Here is a 27,842-nt window from a genome sequence, read left to right as displayed (position 1 = left end):
AGATGTCTGTACTGTTGAGTAGGAAGTTATGCTACAAATGCCTGCAGCCTTAGTGTAGCCCAATAAAAAGATGAAAAACCATGAATGAAGAATGGAAAATTAATTTTATGTGATGTGATTTGAACATTGGCCTGTAATATATCACCAGGTTTTTTTTCAATTTCTCTAGCTATTGCAAAACTATTTCAAATTAAATGAGTAACAGGATGTTTATTTTCTATTTCCTGAAATCAGCAAGGCAGTGGACATGAATTGAAGACTTAACAGGAACCTCATGCACGTAAGTCCTGCAGTGGGAACGAAACTCAGCTGATGCAGTTGTAAATCCTGGGCACAGACTGGTGGTGAAGTAGCTTTGTGCTGGCTGATCTGGGCCCTGAGGGACAAGTGAAGACGAAGGTGTCCATCACATGCTGGACTCCATTGGAAGATCACGGCTTAGCAGGGCCCAGAAGAGCAGTCTCTCTGTTTGGCACTTCTGAGACTGCAGCTGAAACACTGTTCCCAGTTCTGGGCTCTTGAAGACAAGAAGATGTGGGAACAAGTCCCACGGAAGCCATTGGGCAAAGAGAAGGCTGAAGCACAGGAGCCATGGGCCCAGGCAGCAGGGTCCTTTCCAGCTGGAGAACAGGAGGTGGGGGTGGTGAAGAACTCCTGTTGATCCAGCTGTGCAGGAGAAGTGCGTAGCGAAGATGGAGTCAGGCTCATGGTAGTGGTGCACAGCATGGTGGCAGTCTTGTATCATTGTTTCAGTGCATGGAAGTGTCACACCATACCACTAATACAAACAGTGCAAGGCACTACTGTGTGGCTGTACTTACCTGGACTGCCTGCACTGTGGAACCATTGGGTGCTTCCTGGTAATCATTTGGTTTCAGGAAGGGTGGATACAGGGGACCTGGTCTGGGGATTCACTTGTGATTTCAGAGATCTTAACCCTGCTATTCACAGAAAGAACTATTCTGATGTTGACACAGTAGAGCTGACAGATCTAGAAAGGTGAGGGAACTTCCAAAGGCTTTAAATCTCCTGTGCAACCTTTTCCATATGGGTTGTCTCACCCAACTTCATAAAGCCTTTTGGAGAAAAAAACCTGTCAGCACAGCCTTTACAGGTGGCAGGGGCCAGGACAGACCTTCCCCGCTCCCCCACTGGAGGGTTGTAGTAAGTGTAAGACATGCAGCTGCTGTAACAGGCCTAACAGGGCTTTCTTCCCAAAATCATGTCCCTGTTCTTGGCTAGGCAAAGTCCATAAAAGTAACAGCTCCAGGGCACGAGACATCTCAACAGGAAGTGGGAATCTGTGCTACAGATTGAGATGCCACCACATTGGTAATCCTGTCCCCTCAAGATGTGGTGGTTCATACCCACATAGTTGCAATGCATCCCGTTTTGCCAGCAGGCTCTCATCTCCCTGGGTATGTTCCATATACATGTTCCCATATACATGGTTTGGGCACAGCAGAGGAGGGAGACGATGGACGGTCTGGCCCCTCAACTAATAACTGCACCAGTGCCACTAGTAATTGATCAGAGGAGTTCCTTGTATCTCAGATCATGTAAGAAGTATTACAGACATTCTTGGAAAAAGATTCATTTGTAGCATGACAGGTGAGACTTTACTGTGGAAAAACGGGTGACTTGAAGTCAAAAAGAACAATCTCCTGCCTGGTCCCTTCCTGCTGGCTGCTATACTTGAGGTATCTGAGATCTAAGACCCTTTTATGGCTTATAATTTTTCCTGCTGCCTCAGCTCTGCTCAAATTTGTAGTGTATGGTGTCTCTCTCAGGTAGTTTTTTCCAAACTTGTCTTTGTCCCTCACTCAGACATATTAAGATACATTCAAAAGGTGAAAAATATTTTCCTTGTTTATGTGGGACACAGAAAACCAGGAATTCTGAAGTGTCAGGATTCAGTGATGGGCTTGCAGTACATGCCTATGCTGCAGTAGCTTAGAAACACAAGGCCTTTATAGTTCTCTTGCCTTGTTAAAAGACAAAGACTCTATTATGGACTCCAGCAAAAGTAAACACACTGCTACAGGGATGCATCCTGCAGGGTCATCACTGCTCCCATGATCTGGGGCAGCCACCACTTTGAGAGACTAACCTCAGAAAAGACATGTTACACTGGCAGCACCCTATGGAAAGGCAGATGGTGGTAACAGAATTACAGCAGGGACAGACAAGCAGAACATTTTGGGACATCTCCTGTGCACTTGGAGAAGTCCTGGCTAGCTAAGATGGCAGTGGAATGCTGTACTGTCTCTTCCCCATATTGGAATAGCTTTTTAAAATTCAGACTGATCAAAACCCGTCTTGTTTTTGCCAATGGGTGCAGAAAGCACAGAAGACCTGTGACATGGTCAGCTGCATCACCCACCACCTTCAGCACCTGTGAAAGAAGCCAGGAACAGCAGTACTGGTGCTGAAGCAGTGAAGGTAAGGACCCTGAACCTTCAGAACCATTTGCTACCACTGCAGTTCATGGGAACTGCTGCTGCAACCCTTGCTGGTGGCAGCAAGAAGAAACTGAGCAAGTACTTCACAGATATTTCTCCACAATGCCTAAGAATTGATTTTTATTGTAGCTACTTTCTCTTCATCCTTTATCCACCAAAACCTTTTTCAGCAATTGGATAAAAACCATACAATAAAAACGGACAAAACCCAGCTTCAAACAGCTTTTCATACATTTCTTATGCATCTTCAATAGGGATTCTGAATTTATACTGCCAACTAAAAGAGAAAGATGGCTGCAAAATATCCATCCCTATTAAAAGCATCATGAAACCCAGATTTCATTCCCATGTTCTGTAGAACTCCTCCCTCTCTTCCAACTGCCTCAAGATAAACAAAAAAAAGCCCCTAAATCAACAGCCTTTGACAAACTACTTGCTCTATCAACTCTTGGAGCATTACTAGAAATTTTTAGGTTAGACTGTACAACAGTTGCTAAATAGCATCTCTATCATTTGGACATTTGTTCAAAACACCTTTTATCCCCGCCTGGAGCAGCTCCAGCATTTCCTACTGGCAGGTGCTGTACAGAGCTTGTCCCACACACACTGTGCTGCCACACGTCCTGTGCCAGAGTAACTGCAGCCACGTAGATAAAACCTGGCACTGCAGCACAAGGAAACACGAGTGTCTTCTTTCCTTATGCATAATCCAGGGTTATGCACAGTGACTAAAATTTCAGCTACACAAAGTCCCAAGTGCTGGCAGTGACGTACCTGATTCTCAGCCAGTGCTTTTCATGCATCTCAGATGTTCACACTTAACAAAGTGAGGTATCTAACACATTTCAGAGGTGGAGGTATCAAGTCTGTTCAAAACCCAAATTTGTTAAGATTTCATCAATACTGTGCAAAAACATAAACAACTATTCTAAATCAAAACAGAAATGAGTATTTGTATGTCATGCTGCTGTTCTAGTTTTATATAGCTTAATGTGACATTCCACAAAACTGGTGTCCTTTATTACTCATTTGGCATCTTTTAAATATGAAAGATTTAAACTTCAAGAACCAAAAGTTAAAAACTGGTTAATTGAACTTCATATTAAAAAAATCACAGTTCTTAAAAGGATACTTCATACAGCTGCACCATTTTGATGGTGAGCAGTCAAAATCATCAAGAATTTATGCACAATAATTTTGCTAATAATATAGGCACATAGTGGCATGTAAACTACACATGACAACTAGAACAGCAAAGGCACGATCTGGTTTGGTTTTTCCTACCTTTCAAGATGTTGGTTAATTTACAAAGAAAAATATTCTATACTCCATGCAGAAGTATTACATTTATATTTTACAGGACAGGACCGTTACAAAACTGCTGTCATCTGATAAAATGGGTCATTTAAATAAAATAATAATAATAATATAATAATAATAATAAAAAGATAGCAGCTTTTTGCACTGAGGAACTGAATTTCTGAAGTAAAGGACAACACATGTTCTGTCTTCTGTCAGGCTGAGGACATCTGAAATTCTCTATGTATCTTCTTGTCTACAAAAAGCACTGCCTGGACACTGAAGACAGGTAGAAGTTTTCTGGTTTACTATTTTCAGCCTGTGTTTGTTTTTCCAGATGTCACCTAAGACCTTAGAAGTTAAAAGACGTCTGTAAAACTACCAGTTGCTTCTCTTAATACCAAAGCAGGTTAAACCAGTGATTTAACTGGGAACCTGACTGCCACCCATCTGTGAATTGAGCCTGTTCAGATGTCTCTGTTCATGCCTGCAGACTGAACTCTGTTAGTTCAAAGGGAATCACTCTTAACACAACTGGTATACCATTGAGAGACAGGAACAGGAGCACTTTTAAACCAGAACACAGCCCTCAGCAACTTAAAAGTTAAACCTAATGCAGTCATTTTTAAGTGTAATTTCTGCCCATGGCTTGAATAATATGACAGTTCTGCATTTCACATAGAAACGTTAGAGTAAGTAGAAAACTTTAGTTTACAAATGAAGAAGATCTTTAAAAAAGACATTTCATGTAATTACCTTAAATAGTTCTTATATGCACTACTCCACATTGTGGAAAAGCTGAAATATGCAGTCTGGACTCCACAAGTTAAAGAAAAACAGAATTATATGTATTGGCACAAATACTTACATCTACATCTGTACAAATTTTAAAAAGCTGACAACCCTGTACCACCAGTGCAGCGTATGCAGCTGCTCTCCAACACACACTTCCTGTGACTGCCGAGTGGCAGCGAGCTGGGAACTGAGTCTTCAGAGTGTGGTGCCAAAAAGTTCCAAACTGCTTTGTCAGTCTCTGAACAGAGGGATCGAAAGTACATCCAAAAAGTGTCAGTCCACTTGGCGTGTGCAGAGGTCACTGTAGCTGCACTCTGTAAGCTCCTATGAGCAGCTTTACCTGTAAAAGCAAACAGTGGTTTCCATATCAATGCTGGCCATGGGTAATAAATGTGTTAAATGCTCCTAATGTAGGAATGGAACAAGAAAAGGCATGCAATTGCTACTAAGAAGAAAAAAGAGGAATTACAAAGTCCTTAATCAGTTTATAGGAGCCCTATAATGGGGTCCTATAATTATAATGAAATATGGATGGGTTGTTAAAGGGCTCCAGTAGAATACTGCAGCATCAGGTGGTGTTTGAACAAGTTAGCCCAAAATCTGAACCAGACAAACATATACTTCTATCTGAATACACCTTTTTCCATTTAAAAAGAAATTAAAATAAAGTACAATAAAACATTTAAGAGTATAATTTCAGTTCAACTTTTAAATCTAAAGATCTGGAAAATATATAACATAAAAATATGTAAGATAAAAAAAAAAGATCTGGTGTGTCTTTCTAGGATAAAATAAATGCTACCAGAACAGGACTCATCTTGCAACATGTAGTGTGGAATACTGCCCAAACCATCTGTAAAATGCAACAGACTATTTAAAAGCAGAGTGCATACCCAAGTAAATATTTCCAACACACAAAAACAACTGTATGCAAAAAAACAAAGGTGGCCATTCCATGTATCTGTCAGTCATCAAATTCACAATACAGATGGAGATGTTTAGCTGGAACATTAGTTTATCCTAGTGTATTAATTATTCTGACTGCAACATAAAAACATTTAATTATAACAGAACTAACCCTTGGCAATGTTCCCAAGTTCTGGCAATGTCACAGGATGTAACTGATGGAAATTGGGATGAGGAGACCGAGGAAAATCCTTAGTTTTACGTTTGCAACATACAGCTAGAAGCATTCAGACTATGGAAGAGTTACTATACAACAAATGAACACACACATTTAATTCTGAGAACATTTTATACCTTAGCATTAGGAGCTTCTGCCAACCGTATGAAAAGCTTGTTAAGGCCTGCAGTAGGGCTGAAGGAATAAATAAAGTGACTATCCTACAAGGAAAAAGAAAATAGACAAGGTTAATGGTAGGTTATGGCTGAAAGAACTATGTAAGAGGGCTAAAAGAACACAACATTTTCACTATGCTTTTTTTTGAAAGAACACTATGTATGAACCTTTTATGCAACCACCAAGAAAACAAGAGGACTTGAAAATTGTGCAGAGTGATGCATTTAATAGATTTTAAAAATCCAGAAATTAATTCTTAGAACTTTGAGGTAGGTTGCTAAGAAAATATTTAAGAACTTACTTGGGTTAAAAATGTGAGAGGCTTGGTCAATTAGAGAAGAAACCTCAGTCCCTCACAGAAGGCTGGAGAAGACCTCTCCAGGGCATCTAATCCAACCCCCTGCTCAAGCAGGGCCACGTAGAATCAGGCTGTCCAGCACTACGTCCCTGACTTTTAAGTCATAAATTTTAATGGAATCTAGTACATGCAAACATTATAGTTCTTTCCATATCCAAAGGAAATTAGGTTTCATTTTAGAAAAACCTCATCATGATAAAAAGTATGCTTCATCACATTACTGTCAATTCAAATTACTGCACTGAGATTTCCCAGGCTGCTCTATGAAGACTTTATGAAGTAGTTTTACAGTCAATCAGTTATATGAAAAGATTTACCAAAAATACAGGGAGCTGGAATTTGTCATTTAAAACCACAGCTTGTACACTGCATGGTCCACAGAGCCGAGCAATCACTTCTTTACCCAAGAAATTTGCATGGAAAACAAAGAGAAGAATTCCAGATCCTGAAAAGGAAGGCAATTCAGTTACATGAATTTGAAATGAGATCCATTATCTAGAACTGTGTACACTGGACCTTTGAAGACAGGTGCAAAGACATAAAAATAAAAACCATTATATGGTGTATATATATTAACAAACCAAGATGCAAAAATCCCATTTCCCAAGCCAGTGGATCCAGAAAACAATGGCTTGGTCACCAAGTTAAGGACTTTTCACAGCAGAAATAATTATCTAATGTGGATATTAGAAAGGAAGGCAAAATGGAAACAGCAATCCTCAGCACAGTTCCCTTCTGTGGTTTCAGGTTTACCCAAAAGTTACAGAATTTAGTGTGGTTTGGGTCTAGTCAAGAGAACAGACAGTTGAGCCCATTCAATTATAGATCTTTATGAAATGCACATAGATGCTTCATTTTAATTAATAAACTTACATAAAGTTTCTTAATTATATAAGACAGGATATCTATAATCAAGAACTGGAAGACTTATTCAACAACTCTGAATAAGCAGAAAACTGAGCAGACATACCCACTTTCCATCTCAGTTTCAGTGGATTCTAATAGTCCCACTGATTTATCACTAAGAAAAATCAGTATCAGTAGATATTTCCCTGATATACTCATCAAAAATGACTTAGCTAAGCCAAGCAGCAGAGAATAGTATCTGAATTCCTGGAAGAATAAAGAAACATTCCCATATACCTTGGGAATTTGATTCCCAGCTTTTCAAAGGGTTTGTGGACAAAACAAAGTTGACTGCAGTTGCTTCCTTTTCCTAGTATTTCTAGACTGCATTTGTCTAAGAGGAATTCTGGGACTACATTCCAAGCCTTCAGCACATGACCTACTGTCCATGAAACAAAAGGATCCACCACAAGATCTCCTCTCGTAATCTACTAATCCTAGATTTTCCTGAATCATTAATTCCAAGGTAAAGGTAAACCACTCCTTTCCTACAATGCCTGTCACTGAGCTAATGTAACTCATGAACAGAAAGAAGTTGACACTCTGTATGTGGCAATTAAAAATAGTCAAATACACACAATCCCTACCCATAATAATCAAAATATATCCCTATGCTCCATAATCAGAGCATTCCTAATGTGATGTACTGCAAAGTCATACAAAAATAATTTTGCATAGGAGATAATTTAAGATATGCTTTAACATATTGTTCTACCTTTTCTAAACAAACAAAACCCCCAACAAACCCCTCCCTACCTTCTGGCACATTTTGTGGAGGTTTGTAGTTAAAATCCAACGAGAAGTCTGGCCCTTCGCAGAGACGATGACACGCAATTGGGAACATTGGCTCCAGCAAAACGAGGCGAGCTTCAAAATAATTCCTGATGGTATCTTCTGCTACTTTTGAGAGCCTGAAAGACCAAACAAGTCAGGCCTGTGCTTCACACAGTGAATTATTTTACCAGACATAGGCTTGGTGAGAGCTCACACACACACACACACACACACACACACACACACAAAAAGGATTCCAGATCACCTTTTTAGATTCCCGATTTTCAGGAGTGAATGCCTTCCTCACTAGCATTTATGCATAGATGAAACACAGGTCCCAATACTTTGTTAATAAAATATTTTATCAACAATCTGTTTGCGAAATTCCACTGGGTCAAAAAAATAGTTAATACAAATGTACTACATTAAATTAAAAGAAAAATATAACTAACCACCTATTTTGAAGGCTTTATATACAGAAAGATATATAGATATATACATCAATATATACCTGGTGGCTAAACAAACATCCCCACTTTCCCAGCCTGACTGAATTATCAATCTGCCTGCAAGTAAAAATAAAAAAGTACATCCCTGTATAAGTTTACTGGCAATACCACTGGAAAAATGCAGTTCCTAGTTAAACCCTGTGAATAAAGCAGTGAAAAAGTATCCATTCTACCATAAAACAGGCAAAGTGGGGGCTTTGTTTGTTTTTTGGGGGGTTAGGCGGGCAGGGGGAGTGGCAACCCAGCCTTCAAAGAGAGATATTACCCACCAGTGTCTGGCACCTTTGCAGGCAGATTACTCAGTAATCCTCTTCAGAAAGCTGTTTTGTCAGAAACGGGTTTTAAATACTTTAGCACAGCAGAGGTCCTGCCTCTAGCAGCTTTATAGCTTTTTCAGTTATTATTTCCCCACCCTAACTATCATCTGCAGAATCTCAAACTTCAATGTTTCACTGGAAAAAAACCACAAGAATTGCCATGCCTAAGCAAGCCCCAAAGTCCATGTAGCTTATATTCCAGATGCTTGACAAAGCTGTATTAAATATGAGAAATTAGATAGTCATCCTTTTCTAGTGCACTGTCCTATTTTCCAGCAATCTGATTAAGAGCCATCCAAAACTAGAAACTGCAGCCAAATCACATCTCCTTAGATCTACTTAATCCCTTCTAAAAACCCATGTATTTGTGACCACAGTATTCTGTGACAATGAGATCCATGATTCAGTTTTGCTGTGCAAAAATATTCCTCCAGTTCAAACCTATCACTAGATCATTTAGTAGCATGGCCTGCAGAACCTGTCTCACGGCTTTGGGTTATTTTCTGTTGCTGTTTCATGACTTTACATTTTGACCTCTTAATCATTTTATTTTCAGTTTCACTACTACTATATTGTCCTCCTTTCTGACCGACAAAAAGCACTGAACTTGTATTTTCAGGTAGTGAGTCTAAAAGCTTCCTGAATTAGCAAAAGCAGTGTTACTCCCTGTATAGTTCACATCAGTGAAGTGATACCCCCAGACATCACTTTGCAATCATCAATATTTAATTTCAACTGCCACTTTACTGGCAAAATTACATAGTCAAGACCTTCCAAAACTCATTATTCAGATTAGTCAAAACTGAAGGTGGCAGATGTCAAATAGGAAACAAACTGGAAAGGCATCAAATAGTGAGTGACAAAGTCTCACTACACTGAACAGGAGATACCTTACACATCACTTATCTATCTACATGTTTGCTGTTGCCTTTAAAACTTTAACTAGTAAGTTGTTCTTCGCTTCCCTAGGCAAGAATCAGCATACTCCATTCACTCACTTCTGCTGCCCCTGCTCACTTTAACAGGTTTCCAATTTTTGAAAAATAATTACTAGCTTTTAGCACTTTTCCTTTTAGCGTTCTACAAGAGAAAAAGATTCTTTATAGTGTTCATCTGCTCAGGACAGAAGTTTGATACAGTGACCTACAATTTCTCAGGCAAACTTTACCGGGCACTAAAAACAGTGGCATTAATACTTTCCTCCCAGTATGAAACTGGATCCAAACATGTTACTTCAGCAAAAATAAGTAGCACAAAATCTAGCTGGAAACCACTCACTGCTGGTGCATCCCTGAGATCAGTACTGGCTCTGGTCCTGTTTAACATCTTCATTAATGACCCGAAGGGTGGTGCAGCAAACCCTCAGCACTTTGGCAGATGAGACAAAACTGGGAGGAGTGGCTAATAGCCTCTGGTATTTCTGTCGTCCACAAAAGACCTCGACAGGCTTGACAAAGTGGGCTGACAGAAACCTCACAATGTCCAGATATCATCAGAAAGTTTCCAAGGACCTGACAGCCTCTCTGAACAGCCTGTGCCAGTGCTGCATTACCATCAAGAGGAAAAATTTATTTCCTGATCCTCAGAGGTAGCCTCCTGCGTTCCAGTTTGTGTCCATTGCCCCTTGTCCAGTCACTGGGACCACTAGAAACAACCTGACTCCATCCCCTTTACCCTGTCACTTCAGGTATTTTTTGACTGATACATATTGACCATTATAAGGCAGTTTCTGTAAAGACAGACTTAAGAAGTGAGCTGATGGGAAACACAAGAGATAGGAGGCAGAAAACAGACAGGGCTTTCTATACACTGGAAGAGAGTAAGTTTGGATTATAAACTGCTTGATAGATTGTCTTAGATTACACAGATGAATCACGAGGACTAAATCATCATGAAACAAGAAAAAAATCTTGCACTGAGACAGTGTTCTTCCAGCACTAACTATGCATCCATGGCAAAATCTCACTTGCTGCAGGTCCTGAGACCCACCCTGAGTCTTCCCCAAGTTTAGAGACTGCTGGCTACAATTTTCTGCCCATATGCATTAGCTACAGTATTCCTCCAAATGGATATTTGAAGAGCTTGCTCTTTCTCTGTATGTTTGTCTCAGTTTAGGTCAGTATATTTTTACACGACCATATGACATCACCTTTAGATGTCACATACACTGCACTGCTCTTCAGTCATTCTGCATGATGATGATGATTTTCATCATCTACTGGCATGAAAGCTTTATCCCTGGCACTTTAAGCTCATAGCTGCCATTTAAAGATCCAAGAACACCACAACTGCCTGCATGGACTTTTTCATAGTGTTTCTGCTTGGTGTTCTTATGTTTGATTTTTTCATATGCTTTCTAGCAAGGTATTTTATTTGGCATGCCCTACTAAGAGCTTACAATCAATGGTCCAGTGCTTATACACTTCTAAGTTTTCATGATTGCTGTATCTTAAGTTAAAGGAATCTTTCTCTTGTAGGAATTACCTTTTCCTCCTTTCCATGCTTTTACTCAGTGTTTGAGCAAGTGTATGCCAATTCTGCTAGCTCACATAATTTTGATTTCACATGATTTATTAGTTAGCTTTCTGCTCAGAACAGATCTATTTTCTTTCCTGAAATTTTCCTTGACTTAAACCAGAATTATGACATGCCCAGTGTATAAATACAGCTGGAGAGCAGGGCTCAGAGCACTGTTCAACTCATGACTGAAGTGGACGTGCTAAGTTTGGTAGGCCACAAGCCTTGGCAAGCTGAGGTAGAAGCCTGAATGGGAAACAAAAGGCATGCTTGGTGTGCTTTATTTGAGATAAATCATGCAAGACCCCATGTGCCTATGCTGGTCTGTACAGCTCTGTGCAGAGCTCTGATTAAGTAATGTTACTTAGAAATACCAATCCTGTGGTTGTGCTATTTTTAGCCATAGTTGAAAAGGAATATATATTGATGTGTGAAATCAATAAATTGGTTTCCTGCTTGCATCAAACAGGCGTCCTGTCTCTTTGCTGATCACCGTCACTTAGCACCACAAACTTTGGCAGAACAAACTTCCAAGTACGGTTTACTCACGTTTCCAAGTGGCTCCTGAGCTGCTCATACACCACTATGTTATTGCACTGCTTAGCAAAATGCATGGCACTGTTCTGATGCTTGGACAAAATGTTGCAGTCGGCTCCGTTTTCAATCATGAGACGCACTATATCAGGATTCCCTCTTTTACAAGCCTGGGTGGGAAGGGAGAAGATGGAAGGGCAGAAAACAATGACAAACCCATTAGAACAGAGCATAACATGAGAATAAGCAGAACTGCAGAAGTGAATTAAAATTAGTTACAATTCAGAAGTTTAAAAAGCACAGGAAAATAAAAAACAATTTATACTTTGAAGAGAGCAAACGTGCTCTTGGTCACTTGTTTTCAAACACTTCACTCAGATAAATTAGGAAAAGGCACAAGAGATACATTTTTATCTTTTAAAGACCTTTCAGAAGACAGCATCTGAAATTTATCTCTGGTCTGAACTTTGATCTGTGCCTTTAATCCATCATCTTCCATAAATAGAACAACCCACCTGCCTTCCTCAAACCAAAAAACCCAGAAAAATCTCACACCACATGAAGAAAAGAATTGAGTGCTAAGATCTCTTTTCTCTCCTAAAAAAAGTATGATCAAACCTGTAAGGTTAAATAAGAGTGACTTGATAAACACATTGATAGGTTTATCCACAGAGGGCTAACCTCATCCCAGTAAGTTACTGGAAATTAAGATCCTATTCTTTGTATCTGCATCGCAAAACAAACACCTGGAATAAGTCACTGTAGGTTGCTAATTGGTTTGTATTGCTGTGGATCAAAGACTAATAAAAACTTTAAAAACAAAGAAGTTTAAGACTGAGGTTCATGACAGTAACCAAATTATGAAGAAATTCTGGATTGAAGTGGCTGAGGAAACTACAAGTGAGCTGTTGTCTTCAGAGAAAATGTGAAATCCCCACTTGTTAAGCTCACAGAGGGCAGAACAGAAACAATACCACATTGTGTGGGCAGGAAAGCTTCTGTAACCTCCTCAGCAAACGAACTACACGAACAGCCTACACATAAACACAGCACAGTACCTTTATCCAAAGGGGAACTTTGGTGAAATTCATCCATGTAAAGAAAAAAATATTAAAAGTACAGACTGTTTTAAGAGGGTTAGAATTTTCCCATTAAAACAAAATTAAAAAAAAAAAATCAAGACTTATTTGTGACTGGGTGGTGCAGAAAAGGCACTGGGAATCAGACTGTAAATTGGCTATTTCTGGCCTGCCATAATACAGCAAGTGTCAATCACAGCAACACCCAAGTGAAAGATTTTTCTCTTCCTGTTGACAATCTGATTATCTCAGCTGGAGGACCACATCTGCATTTCTTTGAGCCAAACAACAGAAAGGGACACGAGCCACATTTAGCACTATTTAGCACTTCATGCTGAAGGCATCTGTGTTTCTTGTTTCGATGTCACAGTGCATTAAAGGAATAGATTAAAACTCTGCTTAGAGTAACTATGAATGGTATTTTTATTTCAAATGTGAGATGTGTTCCTGAAACGAATTCTACAAATATGTTTCTATGTTTTACTGGTTTGACAAAAGTATTCCTATGAAACCATGTAAAGACAAACACAGAAATTACCTTCATTAAGGCAGTCTCACCACTGCTCTGCTGCATGTTCACATATGCTCCAGCTTCCAGAAGAATAGCTACTGTTGTTAGAAAATTCTGGGAAAAAACCAAACCAAACCCATAACACAAGTAAGTAAAAAATATTCTGGTTTTGTTTCAGAATATAAAATTGCATTTACTTGAAATTCATCCACAGAATTCAAAACATGAGTCATGGTACAATTAAAATTGTTCTCTCCCATGGCTAATGAAGAGCAGTTCAGACTTAGGTAAATGGATAACCCTAATGATTTACAATTCTTGCTTTTTTTTCAAAATCCTGCAATAATAAACATCACAGGAAAGAAGCGGTGTATTTGCATCTGTCACCAAACTGGAATGAGGCTCCCTCCTGGCTTTCTATCTACTGTACATGGGAAAGCCTGAAGAGTGTACCCATGAAACCCTGACTTGCTCTAACTTACTGCTTTAGCTGGTCTTCGTTTGGGGAGAACTTGTCACTGTGTCCACTGCCCAATTGCTTCAAAATACCAAATCCTGTTTAATCAGAGATTTTCTTTCTAAGTGTATCCAGACATCATAACAAGCAATTCTAGCATAAGAACTTCAAGTCTCAGACACAAAAAAAAAAAAAAAAAAAAAAAAAAAAAAAAAAATCAGAGATACCCTCTGCCTCCACTTTTCCGCCTATGATATTCTCTGCTCAGGGCGGAGTTATTTATTTACTTATTTATACTACAATAACCACAGCTGCTGAAATTATTATTAGTCACCCAGCTGTATCTTGCTAACTACTTTTTAGGCATCATCCAAACGTAAAAAATTGTGTACCACCTTTAAACATAAGTAAAAGAGCCCAGAACCACAAATACAACAATAACCAAGCCAACCTTTTCAGCTGCATGTATCAATGCAGTTGTTCCATTTTTCTGTGTACCATTAACTTTAGCTCCTTTCCTGATCAGCACCCGCAGAAGGTCATCGTGTCCTCCAGCAGCAGCAAGCATTACCAGGGTCATTCCACTTGCATCCTGGAACAAGAATCACTGTCATTACAAAAAAAAAAATAATAAAAAAAGAAATACTTCAAGGTAAATCAAAGCTGCAAGATAAAAATTTCAAGTGCATCAACATGTTTCACAAAGATTTCCCTCCCTGGCAGAAGAATTCACACATACATGGCTGCCAGACACCAGCAAACTATCACCTCCCACTTCTCCGGTCTGCAGGTCTCACACTCAGCTCTATAATCTGCAAAATCCCTAACATTCTGAGGACCAGAACAAGAAGCAGGAAAACCAGAATGAACCAGGAAGAAAGGCTGTAAGGTATTTGAGGGTGGGGAAGACAGCAAGACTGTGGGAAATAGAAGTCAGCACCCCTGGAAAAAAAACACTATGGCTCAGGTCAGCTGCTCCCACAGCGTTGCTTTTTGATTTTATCAGAGCGTAAGTACAAAGACACTTCGTGACCAGCTGGTCTCCTCACTCATACCTGCATTTTTCACCAGACCTTACAACTCACAGAACACATGCTGGACTCAGTAGTTCATTTGGCATCTTCCCTATGACACCTCAAAAGTCTTAGCATAATGTGGAGTTCTCAAAATTCTACAAAATACACAAGATCCGCAGTGAAAATATCAGTATTGGAAATTTTAAAACTCAAAAATGGAACTTACAGTACTGTCCAACAGGAAAATAGATCCTTTAAAGTAAACCAAATAAGAACACAGCTGATGACAAACTGGCAGAAAACTAATTATGAAGTGGTCCAAATGTGTCAAACAACTTTCAGGTTTTGTTTCCCATGTACAATGTTTTACACAATGTTTAGCCACTGAATTGGTGGTTATCATTCCTAATGACACGCAAAGCTCCACACTGAGTCAGTTAAATACACTGGGCAAGTTGGCTGGAAAGCTACTGGGATGGTTCTATCAAATTTCATTTTTTCGTAGAAGAAATGGATAACAAATACAGAAACTTCCAAGTCTGTACTCCTTTTTGACACCTTGTGCTTTTTGACCTAGGTGAGATGGAAATCTGCTACAACACAAGAGGGGGAAGCTTTTCAAACCAAAATTTGTATCCTTCCCTCCTCCTGTCTTCCAATACTTCCACTGCACAAAAATTACCTCTTGATCCAAATTATATTCCTCATTTGAAGAAAGCGCCATTTTCACTGTCATGTAGTCTCCACTTTTAACAGCATCTCTCAGGAGAGCTAGAAAATAAATTCAATGCTGTTATAGGATATTTCCCTTTGAAATGTCAGCTAAGAAATACCCCTTCTTCCCAGAAAATACTCACAACTTGATATCGGTTCTGTTGACACATGATTCTCATCTTCTCCATCAAGATGCTTCTGGAATTCTTCTAGTGTCAGCCACTCTAACTGCATGTCCATACCCAAACTCAGGACTTGCTGCTTGCCATCTATGATGTTTTTAATTTTGTGGGAAAAAAAAAAAAAAGTAAAATGAGTAACAAATTGAAAATTTTCAAGCCAATAAATGCTTGCACTTGCTTCAATGGTCAGTCATCAACAAACGACTATTGCTACTTTTCATTCATATAAACTCTGGCAGTCAGCATGAAATGGTTCTCAGCAGCAAAGGCTGCATTACAAACAAACATAAAATGCTTTTACTTGAAATAAACTGTTAATTTGTTGCAATAAATAAGACTGAAGTGATTATGGGAAGGTGAATATCCATTACTGTAGTAGCAAAAGCACTGGAAAAAAGATACCAGTGAGTATCAAGAAAACTTAATTTCAGCCCCTGCAGAGACAAGGACTGCAGCACTAGAGATGCAAGCAGGGATGGAGAAAGTCTCAGGTACCAGTGTTCTCCATTTGACACACACCCAGTACTTCTTAATCACCTTCTGCAGCAATGCAAGTCCACGTGTTTGCTTCATCTCTTATATTTCTCCTTTCCTTGTACACCTTGCTCTTTTAATTCTTCTATGAACTTATATTCTAGCAAAGATTCTTTTCTTTTGCAGTTATTCTCATAATATTCACTTTTTGTTTCTTCTGAAGCTACAATAAACAACTCAAATGCACTTCTGATGACCTTAAAGCCTAGAATATTAAGACAATTACCAAGAGTGACTACTTGAGCCACTAAAGACTATTATGTAACAAAATTTAAGTAAATGACCAGCATTCATTTAGAAGAGATCTGTTCTCTTTCTGTAAGTATTGAAGCACAGGAGCAAGCCAAACAAAAGACAAAAGTCAGGGAGAGTTCACCTCCACCTCCCCTGGCAAGTCTGAGTTCTGACTGCTTTCAACATGGCACTGTCTTCCTTTTAAAAAATGCAGTTTAGAATTGTGAATAAATTACTACTTCTAAAATATGGTTCAGTATCTGTGATGACCAGACAAAGGACAAGTACTGCACAGAAACTATCGTTAATCATTCTACTTCTTACTACTTTTCTTAGCACTGTAAGCATTTATGTCACTTTCAGGAAAAGGTGTTCCTCTAGTGAAGGAATTTATCCTGAAAAAATAATCCAGAGTTGTTCTGAGATCAAGAGCAGTAACACAATCATTCATTATACTATTAAGAACAGAAAGAGAACCTAGACATTTTTCACTCTGTATCTAATCATCCAGGGTTGTATAATATAACTTGTCTCTGTGGCTAAAGCAGAAGGCAAGAAGGTGTTTGTCTGATGGGAACCCTTACTAGTTTTTCTAAATATAAAAAGTATATAGTCAGAACACTTCTGAAAATAGCCAAGAGTTGGATGAATCCCTCTTAGAAAAAAACACATTACTATTACATGCCAGAGAAACACAGTTGTCAGTATTAAATTTAAAAGGGCAAAATGTAGACCTGTGTATAAAAATGTCAGAGACTTTTATAAACTTCTGTGCTTCATACATGAAGCATATATTAACACTCTCATGAAGCATGTATTAACAAAGCCATTAAACAGAAGACTTTTGCTTCCCAAAATAAAAACATAAAAACAGAATTTCTTATTTCTGGTGTGTGTGTTACAAAACTACACAACATCTGCCCTTGTAGAAATAAAAAGAGAATGCCCTGAGGGGTCATTGCCTTCTCTGCTTCAAGAAGTTAGCACTTACTTTTCAGTACTTTCTGCTCTTTTCTGTTTTTTTCTTCTTTTTCAGGCTCTTTTTTTTGAGATTTTTCTTTGATTTCAGTTTTCTTTACTTCTTTTTCCTAAAATTGAAAACAAAGATCTAATTTCAGTGGTAGAGAAAAAATGGAAAATAAACTCCTTTCACCACTCCAACAAAGAAGTATATTTACAATTAATACTACTGAAACCCGTAGGCAACAGACTTGTAGACCTTACTACGAATTAAAATAATTAATTCCTAAATATTAAAAGCTAAGTCAGGAGTTAAGTCTGTGAAGGCTTCTTCCCTACCAATAGAGGTATTATATCCTGAACATAGTAACTTCAATTCATATTTTTACTGCATCCTAGCCATTCAAGTTGCTTTATGGAAGAGCTGTAGATATGACAAAACCAGCATTTTGAAGGAAATTCAAAATTATGAACTTTTAATTTGTTGCAAATAGTGAACCTGAACAGAATGTACTTATTTCAGAGTATTTAACAACTTTGTAGCATTATGATAGTATTTACTTGAACATCAACTGAGAAAACCTGACAGTTTTGGACACAAAAGCTTCCAAGCTTTCCAATTTACACAGACAGAACATTATGGCAACAGTTATTTGTGAAAAACAGACACTCAGCAAAATGCACCCAAACTCATTATATCCCTGCAGAAGTCCGAGTTTAGCAGTATCTAGTATCACAGAAAAAACTTACTGTAGATGTAGATATATAATCAAATTTGCCAAAATGGAATTCAGCTGTCTCCACCAAAGTTTGCCTTTCTCCTCCTGTAATTTTCTCTCTCCACTCAGCAAATTCAAAAGTAGTAGAGTAGGTTGGACAAGGCTCCTTGGCATGGCTTTCTATCAGTCTGATACTAACCTGGTACAGGGAGTAGCACGGTCTTTCTGAAAAACTGCCCCAAAAGAAGTCCTCACAAAAATTATATATATGCTACCATCTGATATAGCAAAAACCTTAATTGAACCAGATTTATTTGGTGTATCATTATGTATTAGAAGAGCTGAGATATTTAATTGCTTTCCTCACCACCTCCCTTCCCTCCACAAACTCGGCTTTTGATCAGTGACGTGATTAATGCTCACACACGCAGCTGTTCATCCTGCCAGATGCTTGGCATTTAAGAGGAAATCCATAACTTACTACAGGCACTACCCGGTATTTGCTACAGTGGAGCTGTTAAAATCTATAATCCAGATTTCTATTCCAGATTTCTAATGCTGATCAGATGCACAACACACATACTTATTTTTGGAAGCAAATGAAATGGAAGGAATGGTTCAGCACACAAACTGACCCCAAACAGAAAATACTATGTTAGGAATTGACATGACTGGAGCTCTATAAGCCGAGTTACATAAGACATGTACCTGAAATATACGTGATGACTTTCTTTGAAAGATATCATCTGCTTGGGCCAACAATTTAGTGAACAAAAAACCCCTGCAGAGCTCTCCACCAAACCCACCCATGCAAGTGCACAGCTGCTCCAGAGAATAACTAACCAGTTTCAGAAAACACTGCTTAAGCCTTCTACACTCAGAAGAAGCAAAGAGCTGAGCACCTTCCATACTTCCTGGTACTGTTCCTGGAGCATAACCTTCCATGGAGCAAGACCACAAGAAAAGCATACAGACAACTTACTGAGAATGCTGACTGAAGAGCCACAAGCAAACCCTCTTTCCTCTGCTGTGGATTTGTTCATGGTTAAGGTAACAGGATTTTTATACTACTGGTAAATAGAAAGAATTACAAAGATTTTTTCCTATTTTTGTCTCTCTCGCACAAACACTATAGCCTCAAACTACAAGTAAAATATTGGGGTAATAAAGGACCATATCACTCCAACTAATTAAAAAACCTTCTGAAACCGGCCTATGACTCAGAGTAATTCCTTATTTTCCAGAGCTTTCACCACTAAGATCCTGCAAAAACACTCTTTTGTGTAGCTCTATTCCAAGATTATGCCACATAATTCTCTATCCCCAAAATAACTTAAGGTGACCTACTCCATATACAAGACAATCACAAGCACAGGACCACTTGCTGAACCTACAGAAGAAACTTTCCACCATGGAATTACGGTCTCAGGTGTGGGATATAGTCCACTAAGTATCAAAGTGTTTTGGCTGCAGCCCTGTTAAATCAGAACATGGCTGCTCCAAGCAGCCAATGTTTTATGAACTGCAAACTGTATATCAGGCTAAAGCAGCTGAAATAAATTATATGCCCAGAAACATTACAAAAAACATTTATTTTTGTCCTAATTTTTTCTTTTGATTTTATAATACTGCTTTTCTTAAAACACTACTGTGTTAAATAAGGAAAAACAAAAATCCTGGTATTTACTTAGCTCATTTCTTACAACAGGTACAGCATTTCTATTTCTATTAAATATAAAACCATGTCACGAAACTAAGCAATTGCTGTATGCACTCCAGGAACTCTAACAAGACAACCCTGCTACACAATTATCTGGGGGACCTGGGCTTTAGAAGTGATTTCAGCATTCCAGTTCTCAGGTAGGTGTCACCATATGTAAGCCCTAATGTAAAGCTGATTATGAGATAATGGTGGGATGTAGAAAGAGTACAATCTGAAGTCCAGGACAATTTATATGGGCAACAAGTGATGGTACCTGGACAACACATCTGCCTGTAGACGGGAAAGTAAAAGAAATTACTCTGGGCCTCCTTGCTTTATGCCAAATTGGAAAATGTCCCCATTTAATGGAAAACACGAAGTTCTGCAGATAAGAACAAGACAAGAAGTCGCTGATCAAGATGAAACTTGGCAAGAATCCTCTAGTGGAGTGAAATTTGGGTGGGCCCTAGAGTCCTTATTCGGTCCCATAGCAAACTACCGAAATAGAGAAACGTTGTATAAACTCACAGATCAAGTAGATAGACTAGCAAGAGTCACCAGGGAAGGATTTAAAGAACTAAACGTGCAATTACAAGCCACTACAAAAATGACTTTACAAAATCCATTGGCCTTAGATATGTTACTTCTGAAAGAGCACGGGGTGTGGGGATTTTTAAAAGGGCCAATTGATCATTGCTGCATTCACATCCCAAACGCAACTGCAGATGTAGAATATGATATCAATCAGTTTTAACAAATAGAGTATGAGGTACAAGAAGAACAAAAGGACTTGACTACAAGCTGGTTAGACTAAATCTTCAAAGGGTTAGGATGGAATGTGAGTTCATGGATTAAGTCTATCATTGAGAGTTTGATAATGTTACTAATTATGTTCTTAGTGATTTGGTTAGTCTACAGCATCCTGAAAAGAGAAATACAGGAAAGGACATCCTGGAACCAAAAGATAATGAAGGCACTAACACGGGACAGAAATCCACACCCATCATCTTCAGGTTCCCCGGTTCGTGACAGCATCTATGACAACAGTTGTAACAACCATGGATTTGAAGACAAACATCAAGTATAAACTCAAGAAGCCAAAAGGATTGTATCAAGTGAAAGCATTTACACTTATTACAGTGAAGTGAAAATACTTTCAAAGGGGGGAAATAATAGCATAGGATTAAAATTTTTCTAAAATCATGGGAATTGCATATAACAGATTCAGGGGGTGGAAAGAAAGGTTGGGTCTGGTAGGCCTGGGAAAGGGAACTAGGTCCTGGAAATGAATATTGAGCTTTGTCTTTTCTAGATCATGTGACGCTACACCTATGTAATTATCATATGATAAATGATATGATTGTTAAATGTAATGATTGTTTGGTAATTGAATATAATTACTGTTTAATCGTAGTAAGAATCATGAGAAACGATGTAATCATAACAAGAATCATGAGAAAGGGTATTTAGGGGGCCTAATAAAAATTACAAGAATCTATGCTTGGATAAGATCAATGTATACAATAGAACAATACGGGTTTAATAATTAATACAGAGTTATATAATGAAAAGGGTATAAATACATGTCCATCTCAGATTCATGTCAGAGTCAGATTTGGGTCTGCACCCCTGATTCCCAGAGCTCTTCAATAAAAGCACCTGCATATAATCATTCTGTGATTATGTGCTTCAACACTAACAGAATGGCCAGTGTCTGAGAGAGCAAGTATTGCTCAATGCTGTTCTGTCTTACTACACAAGTAGAAAAAAGTCAAATGAGGAAACTCTTGAACGTGGGCATGAACAAAGCTAAAAACACAATGCCTTGCAAGAACTGGAAATTTCATTCTAAGACGACACAGCAAATGGGACAAATTTATCCATTCAGATTTAAATATGGTCTCCTTTCCCCTTTCAGAATCCAGAAATTTCCCAGTCTCTGTTATATATTGTGCAGTGGGTGTTAAAGTTCATGCAGCTCAGTACCTTTCCAATTTGTACTTTTCTCTTTGCCATCATGAACAGTCATGGTTTGAGGTATCTGTACCTCGAAGATGACTGATTTTACCCCCAGCCCTCACCCTAACCATGCTTACCTCGCCAGGGGAATCAGTGGGCTTGCACACCCTTTCATCAGCACTCAATTTCAAACCCTTCTGCACTGGTGAAAGAGCAGGTGACACTTTCTCCAACTCTCCTGACACTTTTTCTTGACCTGTTTGCTTTTTCTGCATGCTCCTCTTCTCTAAATGAGTATCCTGAATTTCTGCTTTTCCACCTTCTTCTCTACAGTCTTCTGCTTTCTGAACTTTTTTCTTCTTTCTTTTAGCCCTAGTATCAATACTATCATCTTCATTACTTGCTGATCCATCAAGATATTTATCAGTAATGGGATCTTTTTCATCAATTTCTTGTTCCGATCTCTCTTCTCCACTTACTACCTTCTGTTTCTCGTCTTTATTTTCAGAATTTATGTTTGAATTTTCATTATCAGTTCCTTGATAAATTGAATCATCTACAGTGCTTGATTCTGAGTCAAACTGAACATCACCATGCTTCTCCTTCTGTGATTTTTTATTTTCTTTAGAATCTTCTTTAGATTTTATTTTTAAATCTTTAACCTCTCCCTTCTTTTTCTTGATTTCTTTAGTATCGTCTTTTCTTTGCTTCTTTGGGTCCTTTGAATCCTCCTTAGTTTCTAAAGTCCTTTTTTTTGGCTTTGAATCTAAAATCAAAGTATCTGTGGAATTTTCACATTCTGTTCTGGGTTTTTCCTTGAGTTTTGCAGACTTAGATTTTTTCTTCTTCGGGTCCTCTGGACTTTTATCCTCTCCCTCTTTTGACTTCTTCTTTTTCTTCTTTGGTGAAACATCATCTTTTGTTTCACTTTGCCAGTCGCTGTCAGACTCTGCTTCAAATATATCATCATTTAGAGACGGTTTCTAAAAGATAAAAAAAGAAAAAGTTTTTCCTTCCCCAATAAACTATCACTTTGGTACAAAGTATACAAAAGTGGTAGTAGCTGTGCGTGGGAAAAGTAAATTTTTAAGCACTTTGATCTTTTGATCCCTGCTAAGATCACTCCTCACTGCCAAACTGAAAAATGTGATAGCACAATTCTAGCTTACTTACCTAAACTACACTACTAACTGCTTGGATGAGAATCAATACACAAACAATTCAAGTAAACCAATTCTACATCCAACAACCAGATTCCAGAATAGAACTAAATCTGAGCTATTTTACACCAAAAATAATTGATCTGATTTTGTAGGATTTACCTATAGGTTTCCCAGAAGCAGGGTAACAGTTTTCAAGAAAATATCCTTACACTGTTTTTTCAAACTAACTGAACAGTTAAAAAGAAGAAGAGAAAAAGCCATATTCTGCCCTCTAGCATCTGATCTTTCTGTATTCCTCTCTTACCAAAATTAATGATTACATGTTAAAACTCACTGATCTCCTACAAAAAGCAGGAGGGTGACTGGAACAGTGCCCAGCTTCAGTGACAAGACTATTCATGTGGGTAGGGAAAGGGGTTATTTCTATTGTCAAAAACAAACCAAAATGACCGTACATTACTTATACAGTCCCATTAGAAATGGAACTGAAGTTCAGATGGATTCAGTCTACAAGCAAACTTGTCAATAAAAAAATCCCTACCAAAGGACAGCAACAATATTAAGTTTCACAAGAAACAAAGCAGTTTTAGATGAGATTCCTTAAGTCTTCTTAATTCCATGTTTCAAATGCCTTCCCTTCTCCCCTCCTCTCATTAGTAGAGTCTAGACAGGGATTGTGTCTCCAGTGTAAGATACTGAAAGTTGAAACACACCTGTATGTCTTTTTTAATAGGCTTAGGCTTATTATTTTTTCTGAATTCAAGAAGCACTTCTTTGCAGTCTTCCAAGTGAACCTCTGGTTCCCAAGTATCATCATCAGAGGTGTATCCTTTCCACCGGACCTTATAGAGAGTTTTACCCTGTAAGAAAAACCCACAACATTTAATACAATATAGCAGAGTATTGCATTAGCTAGTCAGTTCTTGAGGATGTCAGTAGATATACAATTTTGTGTATTTAAAAACCAGTATTTCTGTAGTTGGAATAGTTTTATCCAAAATATTTGCAGTATATAACATTTGTTCAGAACCACAGCTACAATGTACGTATCATAAATTCCCAGTCAGTTTATCAAAATGGGTGTTCTGACACTTAAGAAACTATTTATTAAAAAGTTTAAATATTTCTTCCATAAAAATGTCAAGCTTGATTGTTTTCTCTTTGCTGAATAATTCGATACAAACTCTTAAGATTTCTAATGAATTAACACCATTCACCAAGTTTCATATCGAAATTTATAATTTATGCTATATTTGTGATCAATTATATTTTTGATAAACTGAAATACCAGCAATTAGGAAAAAACCTAGCAACGAGATCAAGTTAAACCTAGACAAAAATCTGAGTGCATGCATCTCAGTGGAGTTACAAAGATTTTGGCAGACTATATACAAAAATCTGGGACCAATTGTTTCAACAGTATTGAACTTCACTGAGGGATAAAATTCCACCTTGCAGTCTCTATCTATTTTTTTCTACTAAATTACAAAGTTCTTTACCATTAAAAAAGTAATTTTTTAGCAGATGGACTAAGGAAAGCATCTTCGTAGAGACAAAATAGTACCTCTTGCTTTCAAACATGGACTGATAATGTTCTGAAAGCTTTACAGTGCTAACCAAGCCTGGAGAAAGAAAGCTTCAGAAGAATTGCCATTTGGCACTTACTGTTAAATGTCTATGCGTAAATTTTTGCCTGAGCATAATTAACCTTTCACCAAGTGCATATACATGCCACTAAACTTCAGCAACCAAATAACCAACTCTATTTACAGTCTTCTGTATTTTGTTTCACAGACATCCAAATAAACAGCCTATATTCAAACACCTTAGTTTAACATTTCTCTTAAAATTTACCTTAACTCATCTCTCTTGACTTGGGAATTAAATTTTCGAAATCATATTCCTCTCTCCTCTTTCTTTCTTCTATTTGGGTTACTTACAAAATAAGCAACCAGTAACTTTCTCATTACAGTCACAGAGTGTGTGAGGTTACGAGATCTCCAGAACTAACAATTAAAATGCCCTCTCAAAGCAGGACCGCCTACATCAGGCTGCTCAGATATCTGCCCAGTCAGTATGTCTGTGAAGGTTTCCCTGTCTTCCAGCTTGTCTCCACTGTCTGTCTCATCCTTTCCCTGTGCACACCCAAGAGGGATCTGATTCTGTCTTCTCTACATCCTCCTGTTAGATACAGGTATTATTTTGATCTCCCCTGATTCTTCTCTTTTAATGGCAAAACAAATCCAGCTCTCAGCATCCTGTTTTCATTATGCTTCTCTCTGGTATGTACACGTCTCTTCTGTCCTGTGGAGCTCAGAACTTCACACGGTACTCCGCATGCTTCTCAGTAGCCTGAGATGAAAGAATGAAGCATCTCTTCATCTCCTGGCTACACTCTTGGATGCTGCTGGCCTTCTTTGCTGCAAGAACTGCTGATTCATGTTCACCTTACTTGCCCGTGGGGACTCCTAGCTCCTTTCCTGTAAATCTGCATCCTAGGCAGCTGGATTTCACCTGCCTGGTGGCACAGGGTTATTCCCTTCCAGATGAAGGACTTCTGCCAGAGTTAGGTACGTCTTTGTAACATCCTTGTACCAAATAAGCTACAAGTCCTTTTTTCATTAATTGAGAAAGATGCATAAAATAAAGTCTAATGCAAACGCAAAACCACTTGGCTGTTGAACAACTACATCCCGTACATGGAGAGTGACAGAAAAATGGAGCTTAGGAGAGTGATACAAAATTCAGCTTAAGTGAAGGCAGAATATTGATTCTTACACTTAAGAGAGACAGTTTAAACTCACCGATCAACACTCTTTCACTCAATATTGTTTCCCCCCCCCCCCCCGTTACCACTTAGAAAAGAGCATTTTTATACTGCTCTAGCTTCTGTGAGAATTAGTGATGAAGTAGAACCAATTCGTATGAAAAGGGGTACCACCATGTCATTAAACAGCAGAGTTAAAATTTCCCACTTCCACTGGGGAACATCACAATTTGCACCAGAACCTGTTGTTTTAGTATAACTGAGGTGCAGTACACAAGGTTTTATAGATACACTGAGAGACTGCATTTCCAAATTTTCACTGCTTGTTCTCTTAAGTAGAACACATTAATGTTTCATTTATCCACAGGTCTAACTCCCCAGCCCAATCCCCACCCAGGAGTGCTGTCTCTCATCCTGCTGCTACTGTCAGGCCCAGCAACACCAGTACTGTGTGTGGGAAGAGCATCTCTGTGCAGGGCTCTCCAGCTGTCACTCCTGTTCTGTGACACAGAACACCCCGACCGGCCTCATGCCACGCTCGACAGGGGCTGACTCACTCTGTGGTGACACACGGCTCTCCCCAGCCATTCTGCAAGTTTGAGCTCCTGCCTTGCCCTGCATTTGTGGAGCCCAGGCCCTGCTGCAGAGCAGCTGAGAGGGCACCCGATGCATTTGCAATGCCACAGTCACGGTGTGCCGGGTACACCCACACGCTGAAGCTCACTGCATGAGCCAGCCTGGAAAACTCAAGCACACAGAGCTCAGAGGGTGCTGCAGAAAGGGCTGCTTGGAGGGGGATCCATGGAAAAGAGACACCCTGTTACCAGCATGTGCCAGTGACATTTTTAAGAGATGGTACTTGACGTATTCTAGTACTCTTTAATGGTATGTCTCACCACCACGACCACCTAAAGCTATCGATTTCGGGCTCCATCACATGGGGGTGGGTGGAAAGAAAAAAAAGAAAAAAAGAAGAAAAAAGAAAAGGAATCCTCTTGTTTTCAAGCCTGACTTATGTTTCAACATTTCATACAGGCAAAGCTATAAATACGGTATTACTCTGAAAGCATAACATAATCTTAAGACATCAACATATTTCAGCTAAGCAATTAATAACATCACAAACATCGAAGAAAATGCTGATCTAAAGGTTCTCCAGCCCAAGGGTTTAAAAACTGATGTTTTACATGGAATTGACAGAATTTTATAATGTCATGTACCTGACTGAAGCCTAAAATAAAAAACATAAATTAGTTAAAATAAAAACCTTTCAGGCACAAATTCGTAAAAAAAAAAACCTGTGTTAATTATTTTTTCTATTTGATGTTTAGGAAAATTTTTCAAGAACTTCAACCAGTCTACGTTGCTTTCAAAGACTCAAATCAAGGTCTGGTATTTCAGCTTAAACAGTGCAAGACTACTACAGCTTATTACTTTCATTAGGAGAAGACTCTCTTATTTTAGGAGGTCTACAGTCCCTGGCAACATACCTTAAAAACACCCCTAAATTCTCACTTATATTCAACCCTGCCCATCTTTGCTCTAAAACGTTGCACATCAAATTAGCACCGCAGTTCAAACCTAAGAGCCAAGAGCAGTTTAGCAATGCAGACAAAAAACAACAACTTAGTAAACACTTATCTTTGGCTGAGGAGATTGAATCTGGACCAAGGGACAAAAAGCCTCCTTGCACCACTGTGCACAGCGCGGCTTACATTGCAATTGTAATGGGATTACTCTTTCCACGTGTAAGAGACCCGCGCACTCACCCCCTCGGTCTTCACGTCAAGGATCTTCTCCACCTCGAACACGTCCTCCCCCTCCTCCTCCTCGTCCTCTTCGCTCTCACCGCCGCCAGTCTCCCTGCAGGCTGCTGCCGCAGCGCCCGCCGCTTTGCCCGCCCCGCCGCCGTCTTCCTCCCCGTCCTCCTTATCCGCCGCTGCCGCGGCCGCCGCCGTCTCCTCCTCTCCCTCCGCCCCCTCCAGCCTGGCCGCCGCCGCCGCCGCCTCGGTCCCGCTCCTGGCCGCTGCCGCCATTTTGGGCCGAGTTTCAAACGACAAGGGCGCACAGCGGA

At 39.0% G+C, this 27,842-nt stretch overlaps 2 protein-coding genes across 2 annotated transcripts in view; one reads left to right on the top strand and one right to left on the bottom strand.

Annotated features, from left to right (window-relative positions):
- PSPC1 (paraspeckle component 1) overlaps window positions 1-3,928 on the top strand; it is a 61,240-nt gene extending 57,312 nt beyond the window's left edge. Inside the window, exon 13 of the transcript XR_015801378.1 lies at window positions 235-3,928. The gene's annotated coding sequence lies outside the window, so the exon portion shown is untranslated. The remainder of the gene's footprint in view (window positions 1-234) is intronic.
- On the bottom strand, window positions 3,461-27,842 carry MPHOSPH8 (M-phase phosphoprotein 8). The gene is made up of 13 exons (XM_014877597.2): window positions 27,538-27,842; window positions 23,715-23,861; window positions 21,976-22,821; window positions 17,490-17,586; window positions 15,692-15,817; window positions 15,517-15,605; window positions 14,270-14,410; window positions 13,389-13,475; window positions 11,787-11,941; window positions 7,877-8,031; window positions 6,532-6,659; window positions 5,817-5,900; window positions 3,461-4,896 (listed from the first exon to the last, which is right to left on the bottom strand). Exons 1-13 carry the CDS (start codon window positions 27,802-27,804, stop codon window positions 4,855-4,857), a joined length of 2,364 nt encoding a protein of 787 aa, XP_014733083.2. The 5' UTR covers window positions 27,805-27,842; the 3' UTR covers window positions 3,461-4,854.

The sequence above is a fragment of the Sturnus vulgaris genome, chromosome 2, assembly GCF_052056855.1.
Source record: "Sturnus vulgaris isolate bStuVul1 chromosome 2, bStuVul1.hap1, whole genome shotgun sequence".
Lineage (NCBI taxonomy): Eukaryota > Metazoa > Chordata > Aves > Passeriformes > Sturnidae > Sturnus > Sturnus vulgaris.
Note: the sequence above shows the minus strand (reverse complement) of the source record. Positions and strands in the feature narration are given on the sequence as shown.

Coding starts and splice junctions, on each gene's coding strand:
- MPHOSPH8 (XM_014877597.2), bottom strand. CDS start 27,804: ATGGCGGCAGCGGCCAGGAGCGGGACCGAGGCGGCGGCGGCGGCGGCC. Junction 13,476..14,269: donor TGATACATGCAGCTGAAAAG/GTTGGCTTGGTT, acceptor GTTTTTTCCCAG/AATTTTCTAACAACAGTAGC. Junction 8,032..11,786: donor CTCAGGAGCCACTTGGAAAC/GTGAGTAAACCG, acceptor TTGGTCTTTCAG/GCTCTCAAAAGTAGCAGAAG.